The 16,633-nt window shown below is 36.1% G+C and overlaps 1 protein-coding gene and 1 pseudogene across 3 annotated transcripts; both read right to left on the reverse strand.

Annotated features, from left to right (window-relative positions):
* Positions 1-1,750: 1,750 nt before the first annotated feature.
* On the reverse strand, positions 1,751-16,043 carry LOC107815204 (sterol 3-beta-glucosyltransferase UGT80B1). 3 transcript variants are annotated; one of them, XM_016640733.2, is made up of 15 exons: positions 15,917-16,043; positions 14,859-15,543; positions 12,791-12,915; positions 11,572-11,814; positions 10,130-10,241; positions 8,734-8,904; positions 7,193-7,256; positions 6,246-6,303; positions 5,976-6,153; positions 4,683-4,813; positions 4,157-4,259; positions 3,552-3,628; positions 2,705-2,752; positions 2,395-2,544; positions 1,751-2,263 (listed from the first exon to the last, which is right to left on the reverse strand). In XM_016640733.2, exons 2-15 carry the CDS (start codon positions 15,199-15,201, stop codon positions 2,063-2,065), a joined length of 2,004 nt encoding a protein of 667 aa, XP_016496219.1. In that variant the 5' UTR covers positions 15,202-15,543; positions 15,917-16,043; the 3' UTR covers positions 1,751-2,062. The 3 variants fall into 3 exon arrangements, with proteins under 3 accessions (XP_016496219.1, XP_016496226.1, XP_016496233.1); XM_016640740.2 differs by having other exon boundaries at positions 15,633-15,996; XM_016640747.2 differs by lacking the exon at positions 15,917-16,043 and adding an exon at positions 15,644-15,862.
* LOC142171298 (U2 spliceosomal RNA) lies at positions 6,815-6,918 on the reverse strand (annotated as a pseudogene).
* Positions 16,044-16,633: the final 590 nt, after the last annotated feature.

Here is a 16,633-nt window from a genome sequence, read left to right on the forward strand (position 1 = left end):
CTACTTATTTTAGCATGATTTAGTACTTTTAGATCATGTTTATTTTTATTATGCCTTTTTAACTAGCAATATTTATATTACATAATTTTATTGTCTTTATTGTTGAATATTTTAGGATAATGCCATGACATATCTCATATTTTGTATTATTTTCTTAGAAAATACTTTATATAGTTGTATCTTACTAGGACTAAAGAAATATTTTGTGCACAATTTATATGTTTTGTTCTACGAAGATTTTACCGGAAAAAACCCCGAATAACCTGAAAACATGAAAAAACCCGAGAAAAACCGAGAGTGAAAAATCTGAGTTTTATTGATTTGGTTTGGTCTTTAAATTTAATAACCCGACACAATTGATTTGGTTTGGTAATTATAAAATCTGAACCAACCCGATCTATGTACACCCCTAATACAGACCAATAGCAAGAAGACGAATGCCAATGGAATTGAGAATTTAGGAGCAAGAAAGAACTTTTTTAGAGTTAAATGCGAGGAGAAAAGGATTTTTTATTTATTTATTAATATACTTTAGAAAAAATAAGAATTCAAAATGTCATCATGTAATTACCATTAATTTTTTGCCCCTTTGAAAATTGAGACATGTAATTATCTCATTTTAATAACGCTTAATTTCATATTGACTAAATAATTATATATGAAGATAAATATACCAAACTGTATAATTTATTCTAACTTAATTATAATAAAATTTTCAACACACACTAAAAGGGAGGATTTGCATCTATACTTGCTTTTTGGGTCACATTTTAACTTATACCCGCTTTGCAAAAAAATTATAAACGTACCCACTTTTTGCGTAAACTTCAGGCATACTGGCCTAAAGTAACAAAGGCAATCACGCAAACTTAAGCATTTTAGTAGACGGGTCTGACGTTTATAATTGCTGAACTTAAGCATTCTACTAGCTGAAGTTTTGTTCTCTATTTGCTAACTTCAGCATGTTTTAGCTGAAGTTTTGCCCTGGATTCAATAGTTTTGTCGTAAAACTTTTTCAAAAACTTCAGCAGAAGATGCTGAAGTTATTTAGTTCATTTGTAAAAACTTCAGCACCAAATAAGTTGAAGTTTTGTCCTGAATTCATTAGTTTTGTCGTAAAGCTTCAAAAACTTCAGCAAAAGATGTTAAAGTTATTTAGTTCATTTGTAAAAATTTCAGCACTAAATAAGCTGAAATTTTTGTCCTACAGTCGTACTAGCTGAAGTTTCAAAGCTTCAGCATAATAGTTCAACTTTCAAACCTTAGTGTAAGAATTGCATCAATAAAGCCGCAATCAGCTTGCTATTTGATATTTCATTCCTGGATCAATCTGAATTCATTGCAAATATAATAAATACAGACAATGAATTATAAATAGATGAAGAAAAGTTCTAAAACGCTGTTTCAACAAAAATGGCAGTCACTATGAGCAAATCACCAATAAAATATACTACAAATTACAAACAATGAAGAGTATAAAGAGTAGAAAAGAAAGGAGGAAGAAAGGAGCGCACAAGTAGCAGGAAGAAGGAGGCGCTGAAGTTGTAAAAATTAGGGTATAAGTTAAATAATTTTAAAAATATGGGTATAGGTTAAAGATAAAGGATAACGCAGACCAGCCAAGTCAAGAAAAGGACTGTCTTACTTCTCTTTCACAGTATTGACTTACACTCCACGTTGATTATTATTTCTTGGCTTCTTATCGACATTCCACCTAATAAATTACCACATTAATGATCAACACTGGAAATAAACCATTAAAATAAACTTAAGTTATAGTATATACACATACCAATCACCAACCAACGATTTTTCTACCTATACCCCCAAAAAGGGGGAAAAGGAGAAAGAGTACATTCCCCAGGCATGGTGTTATTGACAGGAATCACAATGAAAAACCTATATATAAACATATAAAGCTCTACCACGTAATTTGCTTTATTTCTTTTCAGACCTAGATAAGACCCCTAAATAAAATGAATGATATGCTGAAACCATACAACAAATTAATAAATAAAATGAAATAGCTTAAACTATACTACTCTATGGTGCAGTCTCTCAATTAAGAACCACAAGGCAGGCAACAGATTCTTCCTATCCTCGTGAAAAGCCACTGTAACGGATTTGGACCATCGCTTTGCTCAGAAGGTGGGGTTGGCAATGGCATTTCTGGAGGCAAATGCCGGTGGAAAGCATCAACTGCACCTGCAACGCCATCTTCGTTCTCTAATAATACAGCTAGTTCCATTGCTCGGGATTTCACCTGTATATGCAATTTTTATCAGTGAGCAGATGAAAGTATGCATCGGCATGCACTTTGCTCTGCAGTGATCAGTTGCAGAAAGTAGTAGTTTTGGAGTACGCAATTAGATATGGAAATGCAAAGGTTCTTACATCAGGCTGGAGCATAAAAGTTATAGCATCAGAGAGTCCTTCCACACTAAGCTGTGATATAGGAATAGGAGCAGGTCCCAGTCCCTTCTGATAAATTCTTTCGCCCCAAAAGAATTGATCACCAAAGAATGGTACTATAGTTGTTGGACACTGTGGATTTAAAAATTGCAAACATGGCATAAGACTATCTGGTCTTTCAAATATAACTTAGAGAGCAAACTATCGAGCAAATCTGATGGACATCTATGCCGATATTTAGGTCAACCATTTATAATGCTACTACTGATATGAGATTGAGAAAGATTATCACCCCAGCACGTAGTCCTGTTGCTGTGGTTCCAGCACCGCCGTGATGAACCTGCAAGCAGGTATTTACCACGAGCACATCAGAAATTGTATTTGTCACTTTTATCATCACAATCCAGACATCGAAAAGACTGGAGATAAAAATGTCAGTTATACAAGTGTGTGTAGAATCAGACTAGAAATGGAATTACTGATCTTTGGCCATGGAAATTAATATGGAGAACCAGACTACCACCCAAGGTCATCTGCTTCAGCTGGACTGCACTTTATGAGGCATGTTTGACTCAGGAGAACCTTGTTAATGCAGAAACCAACAACCACCTATTCCTACATTGTAGAGTTGCAGCAGATATTTGGAGCATGTTTTGCTCTGTTTTTGGTATTAGCTGGGTTATGCCTCACAACATGAAGGAGGCATTTCTGGAAAATGATACCTGCTTGTATTTGTTGGAGCATATGGAATGAAAGAAATAGAAGATGCTTTGATGGACTTTCAACTCCTAACCACACCCTAAAAGCTAAATGCCTTTTGTTTTTATTTAGCTGGGCAAATATTTCCCCTGTAGATTCCCCCGAAACATTTGTGAACTTTGTTATCTCTTTGTATCTAAGTTAGCATATATGTAGTAAGCTAACAGGTGATCTTTTTTTTTTTTTTTGAAGCTTCTATGCTTCTGCTTCTTATAATATTTAGCATCTTCTTGATGACATCAATGAAGCCAATTATTTCATCAAAAAAAAAAAAAAAAGTGTGCGTAGAATCCCTTATAACCAAGGGTTGAACATCAGTTTATCATAAGTTTTATCCCATCTCCATAGGTAGCTCATATATTGTCAAGCAAAGTACTCACCACAGCTGAACATTGAGAAAAAAGCCAATCATGAGGGCACTCCGCGAGAAGGAAAACATTTTCAGGAATCGCTTGAACTGTAACATCAGATCAAACAAAAGAAAAATAAGAAGAGACGATGTTTCTCAATGTTAGAACATTTCCACATGCAATCCATTACAAATGAATGGAACAACGGACATTTTTATATTTAATACAACAGTTCACCTCAGTAAGTGACATCCATTCAGTAATATAATATGAAAATACACATACTCCTGGTCTATCCGCTTAATGTTTTATGTTATCGTAACCCCAGCCCAAATCCATACCACCATCCTAGGCCCTGAACTTTATCTCTCTTTGTTGTGTAAGTAATTGGCCTTGGAATATGTTTTTGGGTTGTGCATTAGGGGTTGGGGAGAACGGGAAAGCTAAGGGAGATTTGTTATGCCAGTTAAATGGCTTAGATATGGAGAATTTTATTTAACAGACCATCCCCTCACATCTTTTTTCTTTGAAGATTTAGCTTTATCTTCAACCTAGATATGATCAATTTCAAGGTTAGTCAGAAACGTGCAGAACGCAATAAAATGAACAAAAAATGCAAGAAAGAGAGAACTTACAAGTACCGAGATCTCCCCAACCTCGGTCAATGATTCCCCTCTGCCTGGTATTCTTCAGTGCCTCCAAAATTATATCTGTAGTTTTTGGGGAATCCTCAAGAGGCTTCAAACAGAAAAAAAAGGAATCAGAAAGTAGGACATAGCAGAAACAAAAATGAAGTATGAGACTAAAGCGTTAGTCATATTACCAGATTGCATAACTTTTAATTGACACGAATACCAAATATCTTACACATTCTACATACTTTAACAATTAAAGTTGATTAGACAAAAATACAGTCAGATAGACAGAAGCTGGTGCACATCCACTATTGATGTAAGTTTATCACGTATAAATTGGATCAATTAAACTAATACTCTCACGCAACTGCCAGTGGAAAACTAAGTATTCCACCTAGAAACCTAGAATAAGTTATTTCTATATTATACAAGGAAAACGACTGGGGAATATGTCGCAAGAGTGGGATTAAAGGATTGTCTGATAATTCGACAGAGGAATTTTTGAAGTTATGTTAGAAAAACTTACCATGCTCCCAAACCCAATATATACGGGTTTAGACCCGTTTTGGATCCACTTGATAAACTCTTCTGGAGGTTGGTAATTACTCCCAAGGTTTAGGAAGCAATAGCCAACTACATCAACCAAAGGGCCCCAATCTGCAAATTAATGAAATTTCATCAATACATTTTATGACAAGTCAAGTAGATTGACAATATGAGCAGACATTACTGCTAAGACCAATGGCTGAAGTAGAACATGAAAAGGCAGAAGAGAGCTTTTCATGAATCCAGGACGCACGCAAGAAGATAGACTAGCATAAAAGTACTTTTTTTCTAAATTGGAGAGCCCCTATATTCCACAAGAAACTGAGGACCATCCATATTGATCTGGACTCAGATTGATGACATCTGAAAACGGTTTAAAGTGCTATATCAACTGGTCCTCTAGGAGACAATGTTGAAGGAAATGTACTTGAAATATAGAGGCTGTTTACTAACCCGATTCAGCACTTAAACTTGAACGTATGAAGTGATTAGATATTAACCATGTTTAACAACGGGATGAGAAGATTACTCAATAATTAAGTGCCACATCAATGCTTCAAAATTTTTAAGTGATATACACTTGATATTGCTGGATCTCATCAAACACTAAATGTCATTTAACAATTCCTAAAGAATCTATTAAAATCATTAGCAGCCTACCTGATGAAATATTCAAAAAATAAACGATAATTAATAATATATACAGGTACACACAAATAAATACTTTAAAACAAAACTCTATTATTAAGTAAAATTAATTTTAATTCATAATATATAAATAACAAAAACACAGACATATATAAGTCACTGCGTTTCATTTAATTTCCTATCTGTCAAGTCGCTTCTAGTTTCCGATCTATCCATGAAAGAGAATAAAATCACAATGAAAACCTTGAGACAGTGTAACCTGATACTTTCAATAATTAAAATACAATGACTTGAATTATTCTGTAGAATAGAATACACAGCTCCAGGCGTCATATTTAACTTTATTAAACAGCTACTTGGTAAATCACTTGCTCTGCGGTACTCTTGACTATCAGCTATCTGGTTAGGACACCTACCACATGATCGCTATCGAATTCATGCACCAATCAACAAACAAAATTATCAGGCATTTGCAACAGAGAATGAATGCACACAAGCGGATACAAAAATCCAGGAAGTAAAATAGCAGAAATGATCAGAGGGTGCCAAGCAAATAAAAGAAAAGTGAAAAAGAACAATACAAAGAAAACCAGCATCCAGACACAAACGAGGAGATGATATGTACCTTTAGGTTTTGGCACAACATGGGGACTCCAGATGTAGCCAGTTGGGAAGTGAGAAATTGATCCATGATACGTACTGAAGTAGGCTATAGGAGGAAGATTCAGCTTCTTTTTCCTGAACTCATTGATGTAACTTCTTATGCCCCACCAGATTAGCAAATCCACAACTATGTAAGATAGCTGAACCGGAAAGAAAAAAAATATAGGATTTTGACAGGACTCAGAAGCATTAATGGCAGAACATTTTTCAGAAGATGAAATTGATAACATACCCAATACCCAGCAGCTTGAGGTACACGAGCCAACGGGTGAGGAAATTCATAAGTTGGACTGTCTATTAACAGAGTGTTAAGAGGTATCATATCAAAAATATTAAGGTCAAGCTTAATACAAACGAACAAATGGGAGAATTTGATGAAGAATGACATTGAACTCAGCAACGGATTCACATTACATTCTATGTGCAAAACAGCTCTTCCAACTGGTCTATAAAGCCTCCCATTTCAGAACAACATTGGGAACTTGCACCTAATCTTTTTACTCTCACAAACTTCTAAGTGGTGTTTGGTTCAAAAAATTGAAAAACAGTTTTTGCAAAAACTGTGTTTCATCACAGCTCCACTAAAGAAAAGTTTGAGTTTTTGCAAGAACAGTGTTCCCACAGAAACTCCACCAAAGAAAAGTTTTGAGTTTTTGCAAGAACAGTGTTCCCACAGAAACTCCACCAAAGGAAAGTATGAGTTTTTGCAAAAACTCGTACTTTTCTTTGGTGGAGTCTGTTTGAGTAACTTGAAATAATTTTGTCGAGCCTGTTTTCCAATTATTTGAACCAAACGCCACCTTAGAATGGCTGATATCATGTGGGTCAATGGAACACATATCAGAGATTCAGCTGATATGAACACATACTACACCTGATCTTAGCCAAAAGGCCAAGAAAGGTATCAAACACTACCTTAGAATGGTCTATTCAACATCAAATCCAGAGAACAGTCACATAGTGCAGAATATCTACCTACAATGAATTGGGGTTTTCTCAAAGAGGAAGTTAAAATACATAGAAATCAAATAGCGGTACTTTGTTTCATCAATGATTTATAAGAGGAATGGACTTTACAAGGTTGCACGTAGACCACTACAGTAAGTGCAGTTACATCCACTTGTCAAATTGTCAAACGAAATATCCGATATAATGAAGAAAACCTAAATTAGAACTTACGTCCAGGGCATTGTGAAGAAGATGTGGAGGGGTACCCCAAGAGCTTCAGCGACGTGTGCATGTCCTGTCATAAAGGGTGTTCCAGAAAAGCAAAACAATGGTTATAAGTTGACTTGGACCTAAATACCATTTTGTTGAATTTATTTTGATAAGTAAAATTTACTAACAAAAATAGCACCAAGAGGTTGCTGAAATCTGTACAGTGATGAAGGACTAGAACTAACTATGACAGAGGGAGTTTATAAAGTCCAGGAAAGCACCAAAATGAATATTATTTTGTGGACCATTGAGGAAAACCAATCAAGCAGTTTATAGTTTATTTGACATTTATTTATAGAGCATAAGCTCAAGATTAAGTCTTCTTCCTCCTAAGCTCTTCACTTTTTATGATTTCCAAAAGAATGGCCTTTGTGAACTCCTTGTGCTGTAATTATTAAATAATAAAAATAACATAAGAATAACCTCCTCCCAAACCAATATGCAACTTACCAAAGTTGAGCAAATGTATATGAAATCATCAATACTCACACTTCCTGAGGTTCAGCTGATGACTTTTCCCAGATTAACGTTGCATGGCATAACCATCTTTTGGGATCACTCAAAGGAGATTACCAACTTTCTTAGTTTGGAAGGACTCTATTTGTTAGAAGCAGTTTAACAACGCTAATGAATTTGATACAGAAAGCACAAGCACCAGTTGGACTTTTCTTTATAGGCAAATAACACAACTTCTTTGACATAAGTCAATATCTAGAGATGACAAGAAGTCAATCTACAGACAAGAGCGTACACTCCTCTGACTGGAGAGAAGGGGAGGAGCAATGTTAAGGCAGTGCAATTAAATATGTAATATCTGAACTGTCAGACTCACCCTAGGGTAGTGGAGTATTGTTCAGAATGAGCTCCTCACAGGGTCAAATCCAGATAGCTTTTAGTTCACCACATTAGAAGTGTCAAATGAGATTAAACTAGTGGTAAATAAACAGAGTTCTTCGGTCAAAGATACTTCAACAATTCTAACCTGAGTATGATTCAAAGTTATCTTTGAGATTCCTTGTGTCCGGAGGTTACAATGCTCATCCTGTCTTTCATATACACTAATATGTTTGTTTAGTTTCATGTTTGTCGACTTCATGTTAACCTCGTCTAATATAAGTTCCATAACATAACTAAGAGACTTCATCCCTCGACATAGTAGCTCCTATCCTTACAGTCAGGTTGCATTCACTCCTCCACTTAAATTATTCTGTTGGGAGAAATGTACCGCAGTTACTGATTGATACATTGCTCTAATTTGGTCAAACATATGTTGCCTATGATGGCAGATTTTCGAATCAAATGTCTGAATGAAAATGATTCCCCCACCCCCCACCCCAAAAAAAAAAAAAAAAAAAAAAGACCCTCAGAGAAATATATTTTTCAAAGAATGTCCAATGATACTACAATTCCATGTGATAAATCACGGACCACATGTGAATTAGATTTCCAGATATCAGATAGGCGAACTGAGTGGTTAGTGCAGAGAGTCTTTCCAAACTCACCATATGCCGGAGGATTTGCGATAATTGCTTGTGCCCTGAAAGGTTCACCAGTTTCGGTATCTGGCTCAGTGCAAGCCGGAAGAAGAGATTCAATTATAGCTTTTATCTGTTTTCGTTGTACAGATATCTCTCCTGGCGCAGAAGGAATGAGACCTTTGTTCCTGGCCATATCTGCAATTCAACAGAAAATAGAAAACTTAGTCCACATTAATTGATTTTAACAGCAAACAGGAACTCTATATTACCATGTCACAAAGTTCCAAAGTTCTCTTCTACTTGTACAAGTATGTGAAGGAGCGCACTTACTTCATATTAGATTCCAATACAAACTTTGACTGTTACTTATGTTGAAAAGTTCCCAAAATTTTAAGCGAAATTTCCCAGCTGCGCATTAAATAAATACTCCCTCCATCCTAATTTATGTGGCACCATTTTAATAGGCACGGGGTTTAAGAAAGAAAGGAAGACTTTAGAAATTTGTAGTCTAAAACATAACATTAGACATTTGTGTGGCTATAAATAGTCTCATTAAGGGTAGAATGGAAATTTTGAGTTAAATTATTTCTAGATACAAAAAGGTAATATTCTTTTTGGGACAGACTAAAAAGGAAAGTGTACCGGAGGGGGAGGGGGTGGTTAACAGAAAAAAAAAGAAGCTTGATATAACCACGATTGATCATATGATATGTTAAAGTGTTCCACATTAGTTGGAAGTGTGGCTATAGCCTCTTTATAGTCTTGGAAAACCCTCACCTCATGAGCCAATAACTTTTGAGATTCAGCTAAGGTCCATCTTCTTAACTTGGTATCGGAGCTAGACCCGTCATTATTGTTGTGCTACCTAATATAGGCGCTATGTTAATTATGTTATCCATGCTTCGTCTAGTGCCCGGCGTGCCAGGATGCGAGGGGGACGGAGTGGGTTAAAGTGTCCTACATTAGTTGGAAGTATAGGATGTAGTCTCTCCTTACACAATCTTGGTCAATCCTAACCTCATAAGTTAGCTTTGGAGGTCAAATTATTCCCAAAGTCCATCTTCTTAATTGGATAGCAAGGACAAGAAGCGCTCTTAATATCCCTAGCACGGAGAAAGCTCTGAAGAATCAATTTACCCATCCTAGTTGTCATGAAATATTACCACCGGCATAGGTGGCCCAAACCTATGCTACATTGAGTCCTTCGTTTAACTTAACGTACTTGAGTAAGATGTGTGTGAAACAGGTGTGAGAACTTTATGCGGATTCTTTGAAACACACCAAAAATTTGCAGAAAACTACGCTTACCGAAACCAGATACTTGCACACCCATGCCTAATACATACCCATAGCAAAGTACACATAAAATAGGCAAAAACAAGAAAGATAAAAACAAAGAAGCATGCCAAAGACCTCTTACATCCTGCCAATATCCGAGGATCACCACCCAATGGGTAGAATTCTACGCCTGCTGATTTTACAAAATCGCGGAAGTTAGAATGAGTTGCCAGCCTGACACGATGACCAAACGCCTGGCAATACATAGAACTAATCAGAAACTGAACAAATAATTAACTCAACGAACGAACAATTTCCCTACCAAAATACGATGCTATTAAAGTGCAAATTCAACAAAATTCTACACCAATGAGAGTGAAAGAAACGTACATAAAACTACCAGAAATATGGAAATGCAAAATTTATACTTGAAATATTTCAATTATTTCATTAGAAATTCAAAATTTAACCACAAAAGTGACGAGAACATTAAATAGTAAACAAGGAAATCATCGTGCCCCAAAAGAGGCCAACACAAAGAAATAAAGCTAATCCAACCTTACACGGAAAAAAAATTAAATCTGAAGGTATCAATACTTGAAGGAGCATACATCTATATATCTATCTATCCATATATATATAATATGATAGTGATGTTTGGGCCAGCTTGCACGCACCTCAACTATTCTATCGGGGTATCTGCTACCTACCAAGTGCCGATGCTGGGTAACTCTGCCCACAGGGGAGGAGAGAGAGTAGAACCTACAAGTTAGGCCGAACCCAGCAGCTATGGTCCAAACCATGTATTTGTCTTAAGATTCATTGAATATGTACAGATTATTAATTTAGAGCCTAGTAATCTCGAACTCATAAGTTTCAAATCTTGACTCCGCCTCTGTTAGCCCACAAAGAGTTTAGGCAGATGGGAAAAAATTACCTAGTGGATTTTGCCTTCGCGCTGGAATTTAAACCTGAGACCTCATGATTCCTCTCCCACTTCATTGACCATTAGGCTACTGGAAAGAGCATATTTAGAATGTCTTACTAGTCAATTAGGAAAAGTTATCAACTCTCATGCCATTGAAAAAGACTGAACATGCAAGCAGAGAATTTTCCTAGCACATATTAATTTCAAGGCCAAAGTGACCTGTGTTTTTAGTATTTGCTTCATCCATTTAGGTCCAAGTTTAACTCTAAATTCTAAAAACTATTTCCATATATACAATGGAATGAAATGTCAATTGGTTATTGCCCACGTCCAAGGTAAGCCCATCCTGTTACTTACAGCCCTCCACCTTAATCAATTTTAACATTCTGAGACTAAAGAGAACGGAAAAGTGGAGAAACTAAGTCTAGAAAAATAGTACAGTCCATCTAAGAGACCACCCCAACAAACTGTCACTCAAGAAAAGCGAATATTAGGGCACTGCAGGATCACTTGGGTATTTCTGGAAAGAATGCTGAAAACCATAGAATGCAGTGATATAATCATAAACGCAAGTATAGTTGGTCAAGAAGCAAAAGACATCACACATATATGAGAGCTACAGTTATAAACATGGTGAACTAGCACTCCCAACATGCCTGAAGTCTCTTGGCCATGGCCAAAAATGGTTGAACATCTCCCCTGGTTCCAACAACAAGCACCGCAATTTTCAACTTCGGAACTGACTTATTAAAATCCGTGATAATCCTGTCTACAGTAGGAATGATTCCTTCAAAGGATTGTAGTTCCAACAATTCAGAAGCTACAGGTGTACTCTTAGTAAGGTCAACCTCCACTGTTCCATCTCTTTGTATCCTTACCAGCTCCACAATGAGCTTTTGCTGTTGGCATTAAGAACAGAAGCAAATATGAGAAAAATGTAAATGAATAACAAGATTCAGCAATGGAATGGCAAGAAAATGGGAAAGCATATCATTTTCCAAATGCATCAAGTAAAAAAGGACCACATAATTATGTAGGTTTCTCGTGGTGCCTCCTTTTGAGGCCACAGAGGGGCAGTCCTGTGCCTCCATCAGACAGACAGATAGTAAGAATTCTTAGCCCTTCAATTGGTTGCTAATTTTTCATATACGGAAGTGAAATCAGGACGAATGTGTGTGATTGTGAGCACAAAAATTTGTCTTTATTAAAGATGGTAGTTTTTCTTTCAGCCACTTGTTAAATTGCAATTTAACTCACCAGGGCCCGGCAACATACATATCGACTCCATCAGTTAAAAAGGAAGAAACTAGCTCAAAATCTAAATGGTCGAAGCAAAGTTGTATCAGTAAGTCTAAATAAGAACTTGGTCAATACAATTGAAAGCTTCATATTGTCTAAGCATCATTTGAGACCATAATTCTCAACTTTCTAGGATTCTTTTAAGTTTTACTGGTTTAGCTAAACACTATTTACTTAGATAACAAGCAGTGTCAATTACTCCTTTTTCACTTCCAATATGAGCCTTTTCTACTCCTTTTTGGTAAGGATCAACTTTCTCTACTCCTTATCGCTCTCTAACACTAAAGAAGCTTTTCACGCTTCAAGTTACAATCCTATAAGAAAATCAAGCTAACATCAGCGTAAAGGACAAAAAATTAAACTCTAACAAGTCGCAACAACTTCTAAAACATTGACATGCATATCATAATCAAGACAAGAAATGCTATCAACTCTTACATGTTGTACCCTTGCTAATACATTAACCCAGATATAGTTTCAGATTATTAAAGAATCTCACAGGGAAATCACTACACAATTGGTTACCAGAGCATAGGCGCTGCAAAGCTGGAGACATTCTAACTTTGCAAAACTTACCTTCTCACGTTCAGAAAGTCTATCCAATCTCCTCTCAGTCATAGATCTTGAAAATGCCATATCCTGGCCTTCAAGGAAAAGATTTCTGCGAGTAGTCACAGGTGCAGTAATGCAATACTCCAAACCTACAAGTAGAACAAAAATGCAAATGTCTGGTGTATGAGAAGGGAAAACATCTAAACCAGTAAACCATAACTGTCAGCTTTATCCCCATCAACAGAGATATAAATGACTTAAATCCAGTAAGGAAAAGAAAAAAACAAAAAATCATTTGCAGCTAGTTCACTAGGTTTGTTACAACTGCTTATAGCCTTATAGATGACCCAATCAATATTGCTAATTACCAAATAATACTCAGAGGTTCTGAAGTTTCATTTCAAGAGCATTTCGCCACTCTAGACATGAAAACATTGTCAGCGCTACAGCATACTGGCAGAATACCCCAAATGTGCTACAGGAGATAGCTTTTAGTTTGGAGGGAGGAAAGTGGAGATGATGTGGGAACTGGGAAAGAAAAATACTAGAAAATCTACAGTGTACCTTGGCCTTTAGGGAAGCACAAAAGAAACTGTGAACTAGTTAAAAAGCAGCCTGATTTACCCTCTTGTATGGAGAAGGAGAAGGTAGAGCTAGTACTCTGGAGGCTTTTGGATGTTAGATATTTTTCTTGTTTACAATTGCTTGTCCAAACATTGGTTTTAATCATGGTTCCATCTTTTAGTAGCTTAGTTCGACATCTTTCGTTTGTCAAATTTGTTATAAATTTCTTTGACGCATTTATTTTCTTTGCATACTGCTCATTTCCTTTCGATAGGAAGTTCTATTTCCGTGTTAATTTTTGGGAGTTCACTAATATCTTTTATGGTAGGGGTAAAACTTGTCAATATAGAGCACTGGGCAGAATTCCTGGTCCAAAGACATTTGGACCAACGATGCCGATGAATGTAATTTAGGTTATGAAACTCTAGAGTTCAGCCTCTTCATGGAATATATGACCCTTAAAGTAACTTCAACACAATCAACAAGCAGAAGGCAGATAATAAGGAAGCTAGATTTTCAACAGATAGCTGTACAGAGATGTATAACTCAAGGATTTCATGAGACAGATAACAATGACAAAGGGCATAATTTGACCTTGAGATGAAGGTCAACGAACCCTCCTTTTAGGAAGAGAGTTGCAAAACGAGGCACAGTTCTATTAAAAACATTCTGAAAGTTTGGAGGAAAACTAATGAAGAATAAAGATAAGATTAAACATAGAAACATTTGCAGAAAATTTGACAGAAAACTTTTTCTCTGGAGAACCTTAACTCGCAGTGAAGCATAAGCTCTGTACTGGGGAATATTAATAGCCTGTTTGGCCAAGCTTATTTTTGGCCAAAAGTGCTTTTTTTGGCCAAAAGCACTTTTGGCCTCAATTTGAGGTGTTTGGCCAAGCTTCTGGAAGGAAAAAAAGTGTTTTTGAGGAGAAGCAGAAGCAGTTTTGGAGAAGCAGAAAAAGTAGCTTCTCTCCAAAAGCACTTTTTTGAGAAGCACTTTTGAGAAAAATACACTTAGAAGCAGTTTTTTAAAGCTTGGCCAAACACTAATTGCTGCTCAGAAGTGCTTTTCAAACTAATTAGCCAAACACACACTGCATTCTCGCCAAAAGTACTTTTGAGAAAAGCACTTTTGAAAAAAAGCACTTCTCAAATGATTTTTGCAGCTTGGCGAAACAGGCTATAAGACGGTAATTTTGATCATAGAGCTGGCCAAGTCAGTGTTGCAGGGTTTATCCGCAATATAGAGAGGAAGCAGAACTTCTATCGTCATTCCATCTAATCTTGGATAGGTCATCTGAGGGTTCGCCTCAATTCATTGTTGTACTTACACGCAAGACTACCCTTCTCCTTTTTCATTTACATCCTTGCCAATGACATTTGCCAAGGACTGGGACTCCTATTCTAAGCTTATTAGTCCAATAGAACACTAAGCTAAATGCACAAGCAAGAAGAATTTTGATTGCAGGTTTTCTCAAGCATTAGGGTATATAAACAAATAAAAGGTTAGAAAGCTGCAAAGCACTAACCTCCCCGAAGTCGAGGTGGGGCACTAGAAGGCTGTAGCGGATGAGTTCTCTGATATTTCACTTCTGGAGTCAAACACTCGTCAGAATGCTCATCCGAAGACCTAATGCCCACAAGTGGTGAAGTACTTGTCCTCCGGCCATCTAATTCATCGGAGAAAACAGCATCAGACCGTTCATCAGCATTACTAGGCACTTCCAAACTACTTATGCTCAACTGTTTATCAAGCGACTTTTTATCCAACGAACCAACATCACTGGTCCAGTCCAAACTCTGACCAGTACTTTCAACCCCATCCTCTAAGTTTTTATAGGTTTTAGTAGAGCCATTCCCATTACTATCCATTTCATCTGATGAACTCCACTGAAATTCACCAGACTTACTCACCTAGGGTTCCAAAATTGCAAACTGCGCCAACAATTTTAGTCCAAAACAAGAATAACTCTAAATTCAGTAACAAAGATCAAAATTTGCTGATAACCAGCAAAATTACAGCAACCACACTATAAAATAACCAATCCTGTGCATCAAAATCTGCCTAGAAACAGCAAAATTTCAGTAACCCAGAATGACTACACTTTCATACACCAAAATTCAGCAACCCCACAAGGAAAAATCAAAACTTGATGCTACAAACTGAAGAATTCACCAAGGTTAAGCCTGAAAATTGAAAAGCTAATGTGTATTCTGCAAAAAAAAAAAAAAAAAACACAACCAAACAGTCAACATCACGCCTAGAACGTTTGCTGTAAAAATAATAACTAGAGGAAACTCACAGAATACTTGCCCAAGTTATTATCTGTAGAAAACAAGAGAAAGACTACAAACCATAATTAAGTTATAAAAAGAAGGGGGGAAATCCCACAAGACAAAAGATTTTTTTTAGCTGAAAAGATTAGAATCTGGGAAATTCTTTTGACAATTCAAGAAGAGGAATCCTCAACTACCATACAGGTGTCAAACATTAAATAACCAACAAAGGAACTTTTTTTCCTCTTATGTGATTGAAAAAGACTACGTCGAACTTGGAATTTAACTAAAGAAAGGAGATGAAAATCACCACTAATTATGTGTGAGAACTCCTAGGAAAGAAAACCTTTTGGAGGGAAGGGAAAAAAGGATTGGCGTGTGGTTTATAGTATAAAAAGAAACTTCACTCTTTTGTTTGGTTATGGAGGATATTTTTTAAAGCGAATTAAAAAATCTTGATTTTTATTGTTTTTCATTAGATCAAAGACTTAATTGTAATGTATAAAGGAAATACTATCGGGAAAATAGTAAAATAAATAAATATTTGTTAGCTGATGAAAAAGTCTTATTTTTTATAACGTTTTATATTCAATGAAAGATTTTTAGTTGTACTGTAAACAGGAATAAAGTGGGAAAAGGAAAAAGAATTAGCAGTAATCAACTATAACACGCATGTTTGGCAAAGATTTAATGGAATTTATTCACATTTATATTGTTGTTCTGTAACTAGCTGGCACATGTCAGAATCTTGAAAGCCATAAGTATAGTGAAAATCGGAATATAATACTATCACAGTACTAGTATGATTAGTTGGTAGCTGAATATTCAAAGTACGGTTAGGTTATTTGGTGAATGGCCAAAAGGTTAGAGAGTTAGATTTTCAGTTGTTATTATTTATTTTGGAAGAGAATTTTATATTTGTAGGTTAATTTCTGCTGGATTAGTCAGCCAATATTATTCCAAGAAGAGTCTTTTTAAAACTTTTTGTAGTGCTTGCTTGAAAAAGATGGACAATAGAATGTGTAGG

Source organism: Nicotiana tabacum, chromosome 16 (assembly GCF_000715075.1).
Source record: "Nicotiana tabacum cultivar K326 chromosome 16, ASM71507v2, whole genome shotgun sequence".
NCBI classification, from domain to species: Eukaryota; Viridiplantae; Streptophyta; class Magnoliopsida; order Solanales; family Solanaceae; genus Nicotiana; species Nicotiana tabacum.